The sequence below is a fragment of the Lycorma delicatula genome, chromosome 2 (genome assembly GCF_047948215.1).
Source record: "Lycorma delicatula isolate Av1 chromosome 2, ASM4794821v1, whole genome shotgun sequence".
In the NCBI taxonomy this organism is placed as follows: domain Eukaryota; kingdom Metazoa; phylum Arthropoda; class Insecta; order Hemiptera; family Fulgoridae; genus Lycorma; species Lycorma delicatula.
Window position 1 is genome coordinate 38195575 of NC_134456.1, and position 19713 is coordinate 38215287.

Here is a 19713-nt window from a genome sequence, read left to right on the forward strand (position 1 = left end):
AGCAAATAACATTTAAATGTGTCATAAATTAAGAGAGTAAATCTATTTATAAAATAATAAACAATAACTTAATTTAAATTGATACACTTAGATGATAAAAAAAATTGATTCATTTTAAACATTTCTTTTTAAAACTAAAATACAATAAAGATTTAAAACATAACAGTTTAATAATAATAAAACATTATGTTTCTTGTGGAATAATTCATCATGCTATTTCTATATTAAACATTTTGTCATTCTTAGTTTAACAGATATTTAAATTAAGAAACATGCTATATTTAAACTTCATATATTTGTTAATATTTAATTTGAATATCACTAAGTTACAATTTAAATTAAAAAAAAGAAACATTTAGTAAACAAAATAAAAACTTAACAAAAATACTACCCTGAAAATTAAAAAAAAAAATATATATTTACAAAACACACATGATATTTAAATAATAAATCACACACATAAACAAAATAACATTATAAAAAACTAAAATGTTCTCATTTATGCAATTTTGTTATTTTATGTCACTTACACAAACTGAATGATTAATTCTCTATGAGAAGTTAATTAATAAAGCTAATAATTTACTTATTTAATCATCTTCAGTAATTCGTTGATACACAGAACCAAACTTAGCCATGTACTTTTTAATGAAGTCTCTTGCTTTATGTTTAACATTATCATTACACTCTAATTCATCAACACTACGGCAATGTTTTAACTCTTTTAACATTACAAAATGTGTCAACTGAAAAAGAAACAAAAAGAAAGAAGAGAATTATTTATTTTCTTGATCAGTTCAAAAATAATAAAATTAAAATACTTTCTTCAAATGCCATTGAATCTTTTATAAACTATGTTTAATAATTTACAATTCCTTTCAACTGTTGATAATGTAGACTAAATTTCAAGTTATAATGAACATGTTAGCAGAAGATTGGAGAAGAGAAAGAGTAAATGAGAAGTTTAGTTGAAAAGAACTAGTTTGACCACCTCAATGGACTACATAGTAAATTTATTAGAATAAGAATAGGAAGTGATAAAAAAATTATTTCAGGCAAGATTATATCTATATTAAAAAAACAACAATTTTTTTAAGAAATAAGAAAACGTACTTTGTATAAATTTAAGTTGTAGTAATTTTTCACTGTTGAATAATTTTACACAGCAACTATTACCAGTTGATCATGTTAACAATGTAAAAATGAAGCTTCCTTCAAAAGAAATGGTGTTCAAAACTATCACAACCAGAGTATCTGGAGCAACAAAAATCATCATGGTACCTTCCAAAGTAGCCATCAACAAAGGTTTTCCATGAACATATGGGCAGGAATTTTTAATGACTGTCTTTTGGCTCTTGTCACTCTAACAAATTGTTTAAATGAAGAAAATGATCTTGCTCATTTAACTGAAAATCTTCTACATTTTTTGGATGACCTATCTCTACAATTAAGAGGAAATAGTGGTTTCACCACGATGGAGCTCCAGCACATTTCAGTCAGTTTCAGATTTCCTGCATGAAACGTACCATGAAAAATGGATAGGACGCGGAAGGCCAGTGCTCTGGACTGTCCGATCACCTGACTTAAACCCTCTTGACTTCTACCTGAGACCATTTGAAACATACTATTGTTTATTCAACTCAACATTGAGGATATTCAACAAAGGATCCAAAATGAATTTCAAGAAATTAGGAATACTCCTGGAATTTTTTAACCATTAAGACAATCTCTAGAAAAAGACTGGAGACTTGTGTAATTTCTAATGGTGGACACTTTGAACATTTCTGTTAATTTTTAACAATTGTTAACCGTTTAATTACATCTTATGTTCTACAATAATTAACATAAGATTATCATAGGTAATTGTTATATTTTTTTTAATTATTATTGTGAAAAAATTATTACTTAATTTGATACTAATTTACAATACTAGCATTAACAATAAATAAAAACAATTAAAATTTGATTGAATTGAACATAAGGTGGAGGACATGAAAACAGACACAAAATTACATAAATTTCTGCTATAACTTTGCTATTTGTTAACAAATTTAAAAAGTAAAATGTCACTTTGTTCAAAATAAAAGGTTTAATATTTTGGCAAATAACATAAATTTTGATGTAACTAATATTTACAGACATTGAAAAATAAACATGGCTGCCATTTTGTAATTTGTGATGGTGTTTAATTCCTGATTTTTTTTCTAATTTTAAAACTTTATTACCAAGACGCTTACCAAATATTAATGTGATTCATCTATCTGAACTTGAGACATACATTTTTATATAAAAATAACAAAATGGTGGAGAGCGGGAGAACGAAGGAGAAATTGCCATTTTTCCTAAGGATATTTTTTGTTTTGTTTTACAAGTAGAATCCAAAAAAGTATAGCCAGCCCACCATTTTAGAAACACACTGTATATAAAAATATATATATTGCAATCTATAACTCAATATTATATTTAATTATATGTTATATTAGGGTTTTTTTTCATTAATGAGATTTATCTTGAAATCGGATTTTTTTTTCATGGCCCAAGATAATATAAGGAACAGAAGGTATATTTCAAGCCTTAAGTCTAAATTATTCTATTTGATATTGATTACACTTACATACACATGCACAAGAATAAAATTTACAAACCTTTCTTGCAAGATGTTTAAAATCTTCAGTATTAGTAATTCTTCCTATTTTACAATCAGGTTTCCTATATGGATTTAAATAATGAACAATAACTCCAGCCATATTCAATCTAAAATTATCTTTTATTTTCCTAGCTGGATCACTAGATGTGTCAGCTTCACATTTACTAGAAGTTTTTAATTTGTTATGTCTATGAGAATGTTTCTTTTCTTCATGCAATCGTAACTTTTCTTTTAACTTGGCTTTTTGACGCTTTAACTTTTCTTTAGCCTCGCGATATTTTTTCTTATCAGTTTTTTCTAATTCAAATTCAGTTCGAGGCTGAAAAACAAATTTTAGAAATGTACTTCATCAATTTATGCAACCAAAACAATACTGGATTTTAAAATATTACAAAGTAATAAAAAATGTACTCTTCCTTTCTATGATAATTGTATTATACCTAATAACTTTTATCAAGATCATTTTTAATACTTCAAAACTTTTAAGTTTATAAGAACTTTTTATAAGATGTAATTGTTTCAAAAGTAACTAACGGTTACTGAGATAAAATAACAAACATTAAAATAAGTACACCTGGAAAACAGTTTTACAAATTTAAAATGTGTGACTTTGTAAAATTAACTTAGATTTACTGAGATCAACCTTTTAGAATGCTCTCCATTATTTTCTATAAATATAAAGCTATATTAACTAAAATCAGATTGACCTAAATCATTTATCAGTCAAAGAGCTTAAAAAAACTTTTCCAGACTTAACTTAAATTTCGTATACCTACTAAAGCTGGAGCTCAGGCATGTTAATTCACAATGTAATTACATGTGGACTGTGGTCGAAAGAAATAATGTCATTTAGATCTTATTAAACCTGGTCACCCTTTTTTTTTTAGTCAGCTTCACTTTAAATTACATACTACCACTAGTAAATTCTAGATTCTTTTCAATCACCTTTGAAAACAGCTTGCAACAATTAGGTTTGTAAATATATTTTTTTAAATAATTCATTAACATATTTTTACACCATTCCAATACTGGATAGCAGAATTTGCATACTTATTCATAATAAATTTCAAAAAAGAAAACAATTTGACATATGAACAAAATTATAAATTGATAATGTAATTACAAAATTTAATAACAACTGAAGATGCGGGATCCTGTAAAAATCAATTCTTGGATTAATATGATAATTTTAAGTTATTAATTTACTGTGTTTTGGTGTTAAATTAAATTTAACACCAAATTAAATGTAAACCAATTAATATAAACCACCTTTATATTAATAGAATATATCTTTTTCCTTTTTTCTCTGTAAAGATCTAGCTGAGATATGAAGTGACTTATAACAATTTATTTTAAGGAGACTGTATTTAACATTATATATATTAAGTTCACCTGTACAATTACTAATATTGCCATCCTGATCACGGTATAAATGGAACTGAACACATTCTTTAAATCTTTTACTTTATCTCCACCACATACTACAGAGTATGTTGCAAACTACATGTTCTTCATTCTATGTTCTTTTCTTGCACATGATACAACCAGATGTAGAATTTTAGCGATTCTTATTTAACTGATTAAAGCACTGTATGATTAAATTAAAGATCCATATTAAATTATATAATAGAGCCACATATAATTATATAATATTTGGAAATTTGGCTGAACAGGTTGGTTACTTGTCACTTATCATAGTAGACCAAAAAAATAAATAAAAACAAGAACGATTTCTGTAATTACTCATATAAAATGAAGACATTGATTGTTATAAATAAGCAAGAAAAATTATTTACAAAATAAAATGACATTTATCAACTAAAATAATGAATTCTCAAGCAAAAGGGGTTCATTAATTTACTTACACTTATGATTCTTTCCTGGACTAGTCCATCTCTTTTCCTTTTGGCTGCAGATGAGTCATCAGTTATATTAAAATCATCCATACTTGATGGCTCCATATCAGGTTCCTTATCGATCATAATATCATCTTCTATAAGATATGGATCATCATATTCTGGCTCTGGTTCTTCTTCCATGTCTTCTTCTTCTTCTTCTTCATTCTAAACAAAAAAATATTTGTAACTTATTAATTCTTTTATTTTAATTATAATTTTTATACTTGGTTATGTACAGTAAGATATTATATAACAAGATGATATAAACTGTAGTTTTCTTGTGCAATTTTACAGTTTCCTGCTCTTTAAGAATTTGAAATTAGGAGTTCTATACTATACAAAAATACAGATAATATAGCCAAAATTGTGTTTTTGACATTTCATCTTTCTGAGTCACTGCCAGATAGTTAGAATTTAATTTTTTTCTTTTATACTTAGTAAACATTAGTAAATTCTAAGCATTTCCTCTAAGGTAAAATAATATAATAGAACTATTATATTGGCACTGCAGTGCCAATATAACTGATGATATTTAACATGTTTTATTTGCATTTAATCACCTGACACATCATAACAACCACTTTTTTCACATATATTACAATTACTACAGACTGCTTCCTAATCACTTTTAAACTACTGAAATTAAAAAAGAAAGTACCAGATAGTAGTCTTAAAAATATTTACCATAAGTAAATCTCCAAGAACTTAGAAAGTGAATAAAGTAGTTCTGTTAAAGAAGTTCTCTTTAAGTGAAAAAAGGAGTTCTGTTTTTGATGAAAATAAAATTAAAGAGGCAATATTAATTTGAGTACCTTTTCTTCCTCTTCCTCTTCTTCATCCTCTGAAGTTGATGATGATTCATCATCAGAGTCATCATCAGAATCTGATGAAGAATCAGACTGCTGCGGCTGTGGCTGTTGGTGTTGATCCCAAACAGGTGGTTCCCATTGTGATACTCTGGTTTTAACATGGTAATAATATGTACGACCTTCGCTATCTTTAGCACTTTTCCATTTAGGGGGCAAGCGCACTGAAGGAGGTGGAGGAGGGGGTACAGCAGGTGTTGCTACATATACTGGTAAACCGGTTGAACTGTCTGTTGATGTAACCATACCAGGAGTTGCATTCGTTCCTGTCGTACCATAAACATAACCTTGTCCCTGCTGCATCATCTGCGCTTGCAAACCATCACTGCCTTGACTCAGTTGAGGCTGCATATTAACATTCTGGGTACTACTTCCTCCTTGGGGCAGTGGTGGCTGGAACTGCAAAGACGGATCATTTGGGTTTTGAGGCATCGGATGAGGAAAGTGTTGAGTATTACTTGGACTCTGAGGCAAAGGAGGCTGAAACTGCTGTTGTGAATTATAATTTTGTGGAGGTGGCTGAAATGGTGGCCCAACTGGCATCGTTTGGAATGATTGTGACTGAGGAACAGGTGAAGGATAACCACTAGGAGGTACAAAAGGTGCTGGAGGTCCTTGGAAAGGAGGACCGTATTGTGATGGTGGAGGCATCGATGGTGGAAACTGAGCTGAACCATCATGGATAGGAAATCCAGGACCTGGATGCATAGGATACATAGCACCAGGTGGGTAAGGACCCTGATTTGGATCCATAAAAGGAGGTGGTGGTTGACTGGTGTCTACAAATGGGGGTGGCTGACTTGTATCAACAAATGGTGGAGGCTGGTTAGGATCCATGAATGGAGGCGGCTGACTTGTATCAACGAATGGTGGAGGCTGACTAGGATCATGATATGGAAGAGGCTGATTAGGATTGAACATTACTGGTGGACCACCAACAGGTGGAGGATACAGTCCTCTGTTCATTTTTCCATCTGGACATGACTGTTGCATATTTGCATCTGAAAAAAAAATGAAAATTTGAAAAGCATAATTTAAAGGGGAAAAAATTATTAAAGGACCAAAAGAAAATTAAGTAAATTTGTGTGTACTATTTAAAAATGGGAAAAATATTATGCAATAAAATTAAACTTCAGAAATTAACATATTTGATGCAAAGCCACCAGTACTTTTTGTTCTTTTAATTTAGGAAGGTTAGGGAAAATTTAAAATTCCTGTTGCTACATCATCAAGAAAGATTCAATTTTTAATAGTGAATTTAATGGTTTTGACCAATTTTTATATTACAATAAAAGGTTCAAATCTATCTACTTCCTTTTTTATTGGTTGGTTTGGGTCAATTAATGTTGTACCTTCATTTCATCCAGTGTGATGACTCTTCTCGTCTTAATTATTATTTTTAGAAAATAGAAATCATACTATACAGTTTCTTATTTTTAAAAACAATATTCAATGAAGGATTAATAAAAAATAGAGGGTATTCAAACAACGTTACTTAATGAAAATTTATATAATTACAATAAATTTTACAATGTCATTTCATTAAATAAACAAAAATATTTTTATACATAATTATAATTCAAACATAATTTTACTGCAATACTACAATTTTTAATTTTTAAATTTTCTTTAAGTTTGTCAATAAAATTATAAGACATTAGCATTTAAGATGATTCTTTGTTAATTTTTAAACATAATTGATTTGAGTGTTATTTTCTGCCCTTTCTAGCTATGTCACTCTTAATATTCATAGCTGATGTGTTTCAGAGTACCTCCATACTCAAAACTACTTTTAGCACTGAATCTTCCTGAGTTGTGATCGTTGACTAAATAGCAATGTTAAGGTCCTCCCACTCACCATCCCTTTTCTTATGGCCACTTCTGCTTTGTCCCTCTTGCTCTAATGGTTCCACAGTTTCTTGAAGCTAATTCTTATGATTCTTTATTTTAATAATTTTAGATTTTTAAACTTTACATTGGATTGAGTGTTTATTACTTCATTAATTGTGTCCTGTCCTTTTAATTTTATCTTGAATATTTCCACGTTTTATAGAATATTTTTAACATTTTTCTTTTTTGGCATAATATAACATTTTCATAAATTTTATAATTTCTTTGGGGATATGTCATCTTGAATAATTTACATTATGCAGAAAAAAGAAAACTATAAATGAAAAATGTAAATTATGCAGGACACATTCCCAATGAAATGATAAAATCCATGAAAAAATATTATGTTATGAAAAAAAGAAAAATTGTTAGATATTCTAGAAAACATGGAAATATTCAGCTGAAATTAAAAGGAGATGACATAATTAAGGAACAAGAAACACTGAGTCTGATGTAATGTTTAAAAATCTAAAATTGTAAAAATAAAATATCATAAGGATTAGTTTTAAGAAATTGTAGAACTGTTACAGTAGGTGAAACAAAGCAGATGAGGCCATGGCAGTAGGATGGTGAGTGGGAGGAGCTTAACATCATTATTTATTCAAAGATTCCAACTCGAGAAGATTCAGTGAAAAAGTAGTTTTGAGAGTGGAGGAACTCCAAAACGCATCAACTACAAATGTGTTATTTTCTGCCCTTCCTGGTGACACTGCTAGGAAGGGCAGAAAATAGCACTCCAATCAATAATGATAATAATCGTAGCAGAAATACTAGTGTGACCCACTAGTCTACTGTGAAAATTTTAAACATAATGATAGTGTACAAACCTGTAACATGTTTAAATATTTCAATTATAAATAAAATAAAACCCTAATGAGGTCATTTAATTCTTAATATAACTATTTAAAACTGAAACAATGTAGTACCACATAATTTTAATTGTTAACACTATATTTTTACAAAAATAGCTACTGAACATAAAAGCATGAGGGAATTACTGAATTTGAAAATAATTTGTTTATTAATGTATTAAATAATTTAATACATTATTTTGCATAGTTACCTGGAATTTAAAACATACTACCTCCCTGCGAATGGATAGCAAGAATAATTATGAGCATGAAATCAAAAACCAGGAAAAATTTGGTTCAAAATACGTTAAATATGCCAGCTAAAATACATGTTCTTGAAATAAAATTTAAGCTACAAAATATCTATACAGAAAAAGAATCAGTAATAATTACCAGCTGGATATGGTTGCCATGTCTGTGTTGTGGAATCAAAGAAGCATGGATAACCAGTTTGGGGATTAAATGCAGCTGTATTATTTGGATCCATACCCAAAGCCAGACACTGTTCTTGATGTTGTTGCCACATCTCTTCTTGCTGTTTCTTTTGACGTTCCTCTTCTTCTACTTTCATCATAAATAACTGCCTTCTTTCATTCTTTGATAATCTTTGAGAAGAACCATTTCTACAAACCACACAAATGATAACTGTACAGAACAGTTTAGTGAAAAAAATTATTTAAAAAAAGTTTCATGAGGAATGCTACAATGATAATAAAACATATTTAGAAATGATTTACAAGGTTAACTTTTATTAAACATAAAGCATAAAGGTAACATTCTCTACATAAAAGTACATCATTCACCTACCAATGAAAATTGCATAGGTAGGCTTTTAAAAACTGAAATGTTGAAGTAAAATAAAACAAAGTGTAGTCTTTTTTATATTTCGTTTACAAAAAATATATAAGATACAGCATTTCTTCCAAAAATGCTATTTTAGCAACTCGAAAAACTACTTTATGAAAACAACACTGTTAAGATACTTGCTCTTTGTTTTAGTTTTACTGCTAACCCACTAATGAAATTATCTGAATAAATTTATAACTAAAAGTGTCTTCTAAGTTCATACAAACATTAATAAAGGAATCATTCAGATCAGCCAAGCAGTTGAAGAGTTTTAAGCCAACATCATTACAAATATAGAGATTTACATTCATTCAGATACTGTGATTTATACATAAAGATAGCTCGCTCTATAAAACAATACCGGCAAAATAAAACATAAATATACTAGCATTATTCTTAAATTTGTATTTTCTTAACGATAAAATTAAATCTTTGCTTTATCACTTTATTCATCATTTTTCTCTAATTTATCACCTCTCGAACCTCTAACTGTGATGTCTTACTATTATTACAGAACTACTATATATTTAATGAATTACTGGGCAAAATAACCAATAAATATGACATAACTATCAGTTTTGTGTTTATCAGTCATATACATGTAGCATTTTCTCAAATTAAATGCTAAAATTTGCTGATCAGTATCACTAAATTTTCATTTTCATTTAGTTAAAACCAAATGATATAAATATTAAAAATTCTGAACACTGATCTGAAGTGGTTTTACTAACCCACATTAACAAGTACAAATTTTGTTAATACAGTGTTAGTTATTGCATTTATTGTTTAATTTGAAACTGCTCACTACTCTCAAAATAAACAAAATGGATTCTCATCTCGTAAAGTTTTGCTGGTTTTTTGATCACATATTTTTATTTAAATAAGTATAATTATCAACTAAAACAGCAACTACATTTTCAAAAAGCAAGATAAGGTGATAAAATCACTTTTGTGGTTTATTTAAGAATGCAGCCTAAGCACAAATTGAAAACAGTCCCTCTCTTTCCCAACCTGCCAATAAGGAAATTCTTACAAGTAATTCAATGTGGAAACGCCAACTTCAGTTAAAAAGTAGAAAGACACTTTTTACATTCTGTGAACAGTTTGACTATAATTGTATTTAGTATTTTATTATATATTTTTTCATATTACTTTTGCTATAAAGTTTAGATATTGTACATAATGCAGTTCTTCCATTTATTTTACATAATTATCCATTTATTTTACTTAGTTGTTTTAATGAAACGGCTAATAATTGGAAATGCACTGATTTAAGTTTAGAAGATAAAATTAAAAATTTAAGGCAGTTTGAAGAATTGAATTAAAACATGGCAAATCAAAGAGAAGCAGCAGTTAAATTAGGAATTTCAATGTCAATGTTAAGCAGTTTACTGATATAACAGATATAAAAATGCAAACAAATATCGACGTCTCAGAGCTTCATTATCGGAGCTCATAAGTTAGAAAAAAATGATAAACTACAGTGTTCAAAAAGTTGAGCAACCTTATAGAAGAATGTTTACTTCTTTTGTTGCTGGTTTAATTGAGGAAAAATGGGTTACACAATGCGGAAAATATTTATTCTCCCAATGCATTAGATGTGTCAGTTATGCCCAAATCCAAAATGGCTTCACAGAAAAGTATGGTGGATGCACCAATAAGTCCTCCATCAAGCGGCTGTACGACAAGTTCCAAGAGACAGAGAATGTGACAGATGCAGATAAAAGTGGTCGACCGAAAGTGCTAACACCAAAAAAGTTGACAGACGTACAAGCTGCATATTCTGTTAGTCCCAAGCAGTCTGTGTGATGCCTATCTAGCCAGTCTGGTCTCTCTGTTGATAATACCCACATGGCATTGTTCTAGTGTTTAAAGATGCATCTATACAGAATTCGTGTGTTCACAAATTGTTACCTGCAGACACTGGAAAATGTATAGCTTTCTGTCAGTGATCCATTTTATCAGTAACGCTAGATAGGTAAGAACTCGATGATTGGTTTCAGTTTGATGAAGCATGGTTCAACCTTGATGGGTACATGAATGCATAGATTTCATGCATTTGATGTATATAAAATCCACATCAGCATCCTCTGCATGGACAAAAAGTGGATGTTTGGTGTGCAATTTCATGTAGGCAATATTCATAACATTCTTTCATGACACAGTGAACAGCAAGCGCTATATACAGATGTTGCAACAATTTGTGAACACTGTACCTGTAAATCGGCTAGAGTACACATGGTTTCAGCAGGGCAATGCTGCAGCTCATACAACCAACAACACTATGACTTTCTTGGATCAGTGTTTTCATGAATAAGTGATTTTGAAGGGGTTATGGTCTCCTGATTTATTCCGTTTTGACGTTTTCTTGTGGGGATACCCAAGTATGCTGCTTACAAACTCATCCTCGCAACATTCCCAAACTGCAGAGCAAAATTGAATTATGTGTCAGTGCAATTCCTCAACAAATGTTACAAAATGTGATTTAGAAAATGCAACGTCATATTCAATTATGAGAATTACATAATGGAGACCACTTTCAACAACTATTATAACTTACTCTTTTTCCCATATGGTTGCATTACTTTTTGTACACGCTGTAGTATCCAAGCTTTATGAATACTGTAATTAAAAATTAGCCAACTATTAAACCAGAAAATTTATAATAGTATTTTTTGTAATTTCTTAACAGTTTCACAATATGATAAAAATCCTTGAAAAATAAAATGTACAATACAGTACAATACCGAGCTGATTTATAAATAAAGATATATGTACACAAGGCCTACATCAGTTATTTTCAACCTTTTTAATTTCACGACCCTCAAAAAGTATATAATGAATATTTTGTGACCCCCCAATCACAACACAATGAAACCTAGTTAAAACTATTAAACTTTGTTGTCAGTAACAACGAGTATGAACATGCATGTATGAAAAGAATGAAGTGTACAAACATTAGCAATTTACAGGTTCCAACTTGATGTATATGTGGTCCTTTTAATTTGAACTGCTTGCTAATATTCCATATGAGACCATCATGTTCGAACATGACGAATGTTTGAATTTTATGAACTTGACATACGATGATACAATTGAACACATCATGATCTCAGCAGTATAGAAGAGGCATAAAAAAAACTGCAAAACATCAGTTCAGTTTTGAATGCAAAGCGTGCATCTGGTGCCATTCATTTTCTTTTTTTTTTCAATTAGATTCTTATGCAAAATGAATAAGTTATAAAAAAATGAAGTGAGCCTACACATACCTTGAATCCATTGATAAAAAGAAAAGATTGACAATGACATCCCAACCCCGTAGGGAGAAGACACCCACCTAGTGATGTTACCGGACGCCACACCACCCCCTCCGTTCCAAGCCCTGAGGGGATTTACTGGAGGTACTTTAGATCCTCTAACTGATTACATCTCAGTCATCAGCCAGGTCTCGGTCGGGATGCCACCAATGTAAATGCCTCAGCAGACATTTGCATCAGTAAAACACAGATCACATTTCACCTTCATGTAGGCCTCAAACAGACATCTTCACACCCAACCTAACATGATTCCCTCAAACTAACTGACTGTAACTGCAGAAGCCTCCCCCCTCCACATAGTACAGATTTGGCAACACCATTTGTAACTGTGAATGCCTCAGAAAACGAACCAGTTTAAAGTTAAATCAGTGCTACACTCATACCAATCAAAAGTGTGTCTTACAGAACGTAGAAATTCAGACCTACACCAAAAAAAGTCGACCAATTTAGGTCATCTAACAAGGGCAACGCAACCACATTACGGTCCGCGCAGGAGCCGTAGATCAACCCTGCACCCCCACCCAGTCCTATCATGGTGTCTCACATGGCATAACCAAGTCACAATCAGGACTGCCACCGGCGGAGGGAAGCCATGCCCCCAGTCACACGGGTTAACATACCCCGGCGGCGCAGCCACCCCCCCCAGCAGGAGCCCCAAATCGAATCACAAACAATACCAATATAACTGTGGCAACAATGCCAATGCGCCTACCTCCAACCAATCCTAAGCCGGAACCCTAGCCATCTGGGATCCTACCACGATCGAGTACCTTGATTAAACTCCCTCTTCACAATGCAAGGGTGTGAAGAAAACCAGCCTCTATAGACCACTCCTCGTGGATCATCCAGTTAATACAGAGATCCAGAAAGGAATGTATTCTCTCAAGTTCCCTAACAGCTCGTGAACATTCAACCTCGTATCGGAGACAGACATATAGGACGTGGTCCACTGTATCATCGTCCCCGCAATCCAGGCATTAACTTGAATCCACCAAACAAAACCTAGCCAAACTCACCTGAAAGGCACCATGCTCGGAGAGAAACTGTGTGTTATACCGACTGTGGGAGACACATACAATCACACCTAAATCAGACACTATAGGAAACATACCGTGCGTGCATGTAGCGACCTGTGGGGGATTCGTCCCACCTGACCTGCCAAGATGCAAGGCCCTGGTCTTCAATCTCCTGCTTTTGTTCGACATCAATATGTTATTTACCTTGGAAATGTAGTGTTCCTTACGGTCATTAGCCAAGATATCTGTTGGTTTGACTCCAGCTATAACACAGACTTGCCTCCTTCGAGACTGTTCTATAACTGCCTATAACAGCTAGCAAGAGGAGTCACTGGGCCTGCAGCAAAATGTCTGAACAATACATAAAACCCATGAGGTGAGCCCAAACAGGCGCAGCATACAGCATAATAGCTTTGCTGACACCCTTATAAAGGATACGCTTGGTACGGTAATTCAACCCCCAATCGGGATGAATGACTCTATGGATTCCATAAAAAGCATCAGCGGCCTTTTTTGCTACATACTGTAATTGTAAAATGACAGTTATTTATTATGGTTTTATCTCACTGGTTGGAAAGCCACAGTGCGTTGTTTGCTTTCAAGTCCTCTCTGATGAAAGCATGAAGCCATCAAAATAAATCATAATCCATTAAACATCCGGACCATAAAAGCAAACCCTTGGAATTTTTTGAGAGAAATTACATACGTTGAGAAATCAACAAGCTTCTACTTGAAAATCAAGCCATACTGATAAAAGTACACTTGAAGCATTTACCTTACAACTAAGATATCTACACCCCCATAAAATCACAGAAAACTTTATATTGCCAGCTGTAATTGAAATGGTCAGTATTTTAATAGGCGTGGAAATAGCAGCAAAAAAATTCTGCTTTCTAATGATAAATATCAATGCCAATCGATGATACGGCTGCCGATGTTGGTGATCATATAATTCAGCAAGTAAGTTCAAATGAATTTTTTAGCATTCAATTTGCTGAATCAACAGATGAGGCAGAAATTTCTCAGTTCTTATGTTTTGTGATATGAATGCGATAGAGGCAGATCAATCAAAGAAAATACATTGTTTTGTAAATCAATTCCTATCAGGTCATGCAACAGGAGAATGTATTTTTGAAGTTTTTTTATGAAGCTACTAAAAACTATAACCACAGACTGCATAAAATGTATTACAGTAGGTAGTGATGCTGCAATGATGCTAACAGGAAAGAACAGTGAATTTCTGAAAAATGTAGAAGACTCTTATACCAAGGGCAGAATAGACACACTGCTTCCTTCACAGACATGCTCTTGCCAGAGAAAATATGTATGAGAAAAATCTCATACAAATTCTTTGTAAAGCTGTAAAAATAGTTAATTTTATTAAAAATCAACCATTACAGATTAGGCTGTTTGCTAAACTATGCAAAGAAATAAGCAAAAAAAATCTCTACTTTTCCATACAGAAGTCAGATTGTTATCGCAGCAGAAAGTGTTAAACAAAACAAACCCAACAATTTCAACTTATTTTCTTTATATGTGTATTTATAAATGAAAGTAAAATGTTTATAATAAATGATTGTTTTTCTCATAAAATGATTTCATTATTCCTTACGTATGAAATAATGAAATTGTAGGCAAATTTCATGACCTCCTTTCATATCACTGCAACCCTAGGTTGAGAAATGCTGGCCTACATTATAAAAAATAGCCTGGTGACCACTAAAATTAATTAAAATATTTTATAATCATAAATATAAAAAAAATTTTTAATTTAATATACATACTTATCCTTGTCATCAACACGTTTACTGGATCGTTCATGATCAGGAGATTCTCTACTCCTTTTGCGATCTCTATCTCTATCACGTTCTCGATATCTATCTCTATCTCTCTCTCTCTCTCTATCCCTTCTGTCATAATCACTTGAATAACGATCCCACCTGAAACAGTTAACTCAGTTAAAAACTGCAAGCTATATGCATAATTTCCATAAGTCATTATGGATACGTTAAATGCAGAAATGTAAAACATATTCCAATCCAAATATTTAAAACTGCAAATCAATATTGTAGTAAATATATACAATATCTCCTTGTTTCTCAAGAACCTAAGAAGTGAGATAAGTATTTTTAACTCTGTTAGAACATATTTATCAGTATTTCTTAGAAGAAGTCTGTTTATAATGGTAAGAATATTATAAAATTTAAAAAAATATATATTTCCACTTAAAAATAATATTAAAAGTTTTATTTCATATACATATACTACTTTATATATAATATTTTATCAGCCTCCGCAAAGTACAGAATTAGAGAACACTCTTAACTTTACTTTTTCATGTTCAAAATGTTTTTGGGCCTAAGCACATCTTCGGTGATGTTTTTTTAATATATCTTATTTTTTTACATTTACATATTAAATTATAGCTTTTTACTTTTATTTTGTAAAAATTGTTTATTGATAAAAAAATTTAGAACAAATATTTGTTCAATCAAGAGAATAAAAAAGTATCGCAGTAACTATTAATTTATCAATATCTTATCTTTGTAAGCTAACTTAAATAATTTTAATAACAATGTTCCCATCAAATTCTGTTTGCATCTTTATAAGGCTGAATTTACATTTATATATATATATATTAGTGGACCAACAGACATTGTAAATCCAAAAATTAAAAAACTTTTCAAATAAACTATAAATTGTTTGGACTGTTTTGATGAAAAATATATAAAAAAAAAATTATTTTTAAAATACCTGACGCCACCAAGCATACAGTTATCACAACTCGACCTATGAGATTTTTCAGTGTTCTATCGAGAGCTTTGAGTGAATGCTTGTAAGCCATAGTGCATTCATCACAGATAATAATTTTGCATTTTCTCAAAACTTCAGCCATGCTTGAATACTTCCTTATGTTGTACACTGTATCTGGATTTGTGTGAATGTTCAATGGCAACTTGAGTGCTGAATGTGCAGTCTGCCCACCATCAAGCAAGATTGCTGCAATGCCTGATGAAGCAGTTGCCACTATTTCTTGATCTTCCATCTGCTCGATGTGGTTGTATTGGCAGTGTGTGTTAATTTGTTACTCCTCATTGCCCATAAAGTAGATTTGTAAAAATTTTTGATCGGCATCAGGCATTGAGAACAAAGAACCAATTTGATGATGCACTTGGCCCTGAATCTTAAATGTTGATTCAAAATTATGACCATCCTGATTCTGAATGATTTTTGTCATTTGGAAGCAAGAATTGAATTTACAAATTTTATGCAAAAACAATTTCGATTGAGATGTGGCTCCAGCCAATAGTGTTAATGGTTCTGGTGGCGAATTCAATAGTGGAAGTGAAACTTTTCCTGATGTGCAGCAAAGACTCACCTTTGAATCATTCACCTTTGAATTTAAATGCATGACAGTGTTGGCATTCTTTGTCCATATTGCCGATGACAATTAGTGCACGTAACGAATAGTCTATTTCCGGCTCATATTCAAACACAAGGCGGTCAAGTGATGCACATGTCCATGCACGACGTTCTTGCATGCGATGTTGATCATGTGCTCTGTATGCATCGGTGACGTGCCTCTCTTTGTCTCAATGCATTAGCTCAAAGACGTTCATTGTGATGCTCTCGACTTTCATTTGCATGTGTGGTCTCTTAAATTTACATTGTCCGTCAATTGATCTTCTGCCGTTCTATTTAACCGACGGTTATGGACTATTTGTGCATGCCGTGCATGTTATAAAATTAATAATTAGTGTAATTAATAAATTTTCATCCACATTACTGCTAAATTTCACTTAAGATCATTCTAAAAAAGTACCTCCTACATTTTTTTTTTATTTAATAATTTTGAAGTTTCATAAACATGTGACAGCTTAATTAATCAATTAATAAAAAATTAAAGCACTGTAAAAAAGGCAATGTTTTTTATCATTTTCTCTTCTTTATTTATTTTCTCATTCTTTATTTTAACATCTATTTTACCAAATTTTAGATAATTGTAAATTAAAAACAATTTTAGAAAACTTTTTATAAAATTAATCAGCTACAAAAATTATAACTTCAATTTTTTAAATATACTTTAAACTATAATTATTATAAGTAACATATTTTAATTTTATAAACGTTAAAATTTATTTTACAAACTTACATTTTTATTTTCAAAGAGCTGTTCAATACTTCATTAGTTGCATAGAATTAAATGAGAACTGACAATTTAAATTTGTAGGTTAAGTTGATTGTTATTGATGCATGGTATGCATCATTAAAATTCATGTAAAATACTCACTTCAGTACTGCACCTTACAAATTTACACAATGTATATTTTTTAATTACACTTTAAAATGTTATTTCAATAAATAATAATAATATTCTCAATAAGTGCGCAATTCTAAACTTGATCACAGTGCTACCTACCGGATCCAATTGTGAACCTTAACCATCCCAAGATCAACAACACATAAATTAATTAATTAATTAAAAAAACATTTTCTATCGGATCAAATTGTGGATCTAAACCATTCTTGAAACAACTTAATTACACACATAAAATTTCATCAAAATCAGTCCAGCCGTTTAGGAGGAGTTCAGTCACATACACACAGACAGAAGAAATATATATAATACACACACACACACAATTTTTCTAAAATTTCTAAAAATTGTATATATATATATATATAAATGTAAATTCAGCCTAATAAATCTGAAAACAGAATTTGATGGGGACATTCTTATTAAAATTATTTAAGTTGGCTTAGAAAAATAAGATATTGATAAATTAATAGTTATTGCAATATTTTTTCATTCTCTTGACTGAACAAGTATTTGTTCTGAATTTTAAATGTTTTTAATTTTTTTTTATCAATTAACAATTTTTACAAAATAAAAATAAAAAGCTACAATTTAATGTGTAAATGTAAAAAAATAAGAATTATTAAAAAAACATCACCGAAGATGGGCTTAGGCCCAAAAACGTTTTGAACATGAAAAAGTAAAGGTAAGAATGTTCTCTAATTCTGTACTTTGTGGAGGCTGACCAAATATAATATAAAGTTATTTAATGTACAGAGGAAAAAGAAAGAAAAAATGGACAATAGAAAATTTAATCTAAATAAATTAATATACTATTTTATGGCTATCAGAAGAATAATGTTACAAGAAAAATGGTTAGTTGATGATTTCACTAAATATTAGTTTGTTTATCTATAATTCCGATTAAACGTAAGTACACTTTTTGATTTCATATTCACATAAATCTCGTTTAAATTTATATTATCCTGGTTACTTCAGCATAGATCAGATCATGTATTGGGTATATTGCTATGGTATATTTTTATCAGGTCTTCATAATCATGATATTTCACATTATGATTTATTGCAATGTTTATTACTTATACATAGTGTGCTATTTTATTAAATTAATAAAATCACAATATTAGACAAGTAAACATCACTGTTGATGAGCAAGACAGAGGCATCCAATAAAAGATGTAATTTGTTTTGTGATATTAAATTGAGAAGATCCAGCCTTATACCAAACAAACAATCATTTTCTGTAAATTGGACTGTTACTGTACTTACAGCTTGTTTGTTCAGAGGTGTTGGATAGAAATTGGATGCGCTGTAGCATTGCAGCAAACATTTGTGGTGGGGATAAACAACTTGTCAGTTTTGATCAGAACTCTGAGTGTAAAACATTGTTTACGTACTTTTCTGAAAACAATGTACACTTTTTTAGTAACTAAAAACTAAATTTAATACTTACCCTAATCAACCTTTATTCACAGCTGTCATTTGTTAATAAATTTATTAATAGTGTTAGTGCCAGAAAAGAAAAGTTATTTTTTAGTTAACTTTATTTGAACTGTTCTTAAATTTAATTTATAGTACGCAAACATGCAAAATTACATGAAACTGATTTCAGTTCTCACACTCCCATGGATGACAGTGATAACAAAGGACATACTGGGTGGAGTTGAAGAAATAGTGTAACTTGGAAAGAAATATGTTGTGTATTAGGTAATATGCTAATATGGTGAGTCTAGTAAAAATTATTTATGGAACCAATTTGGAAATGGAGTAATATTATGTGATTAATTTTGGAAATAAGTGAGTCGTTGGTTTTTTAATAAATTAATTTTTTTACATTACTATTAGCATCACAAACATAATATTTTATAATGATTTTTTTTGAAGTAGATTTATGATGAGCTACTGAAGTGTAAACACAAATGGCATAAGAACTTTGACGACAAAATTATGGAGCCAAGTGTTTTTAACTATAATTCTAGATGAAGGTTTGCTCTCTGTATTCCTGTCTGCAGACCAGAACTCTTTGTTACTGGATCGAGAAAACAGATTTCGTGTAGCTCACAC

The 19713-nt window shown here is 30.8% G+C and overlaps 1 protein-coding gene across 3 annotated transcripts in view; it reads right to left on the bottom strand.

Moving 5' to 3' along the window:
* Window positions 1-201: 201 nt before the first annotated feature.
* The window catches only part of Set2 (SET domain containing 2), a 104958-nt gene continuing 85446 nt past the window's right edge, over window positions 202-19713 (bottom strand). For all 3 annotated transcript variants that reach the window (XM_075358733.1, XM_075358730.1, XM_075358734.1), the window contains 6 exons: window positions 15116-15271; window positions 8546-8775; window positions 5358-6412; window positions 4513-4710; window positions 2646-2966; window positions 202-746 (listed from right to left, as the gene is read on the bottom strand). In XM_075358733.1, coding sequence (XP_075214848.1) covers window positions 591-746; window positions 2646-2966; window positions 4513-4710; window positions 5358-6412; window positions 8546-8775; window positions 15116-15271 — 2116 coding nt within the window. In that variant the 3' untranslated portion in view covers window positions 202-590. The remainder of the gene's footprint in view (window positions 747-2645; window positions 2967-4512; window positions 4711-5357; window positions 6413-8545; window positions 8776-15115; window positions 15272-19713) is intronic.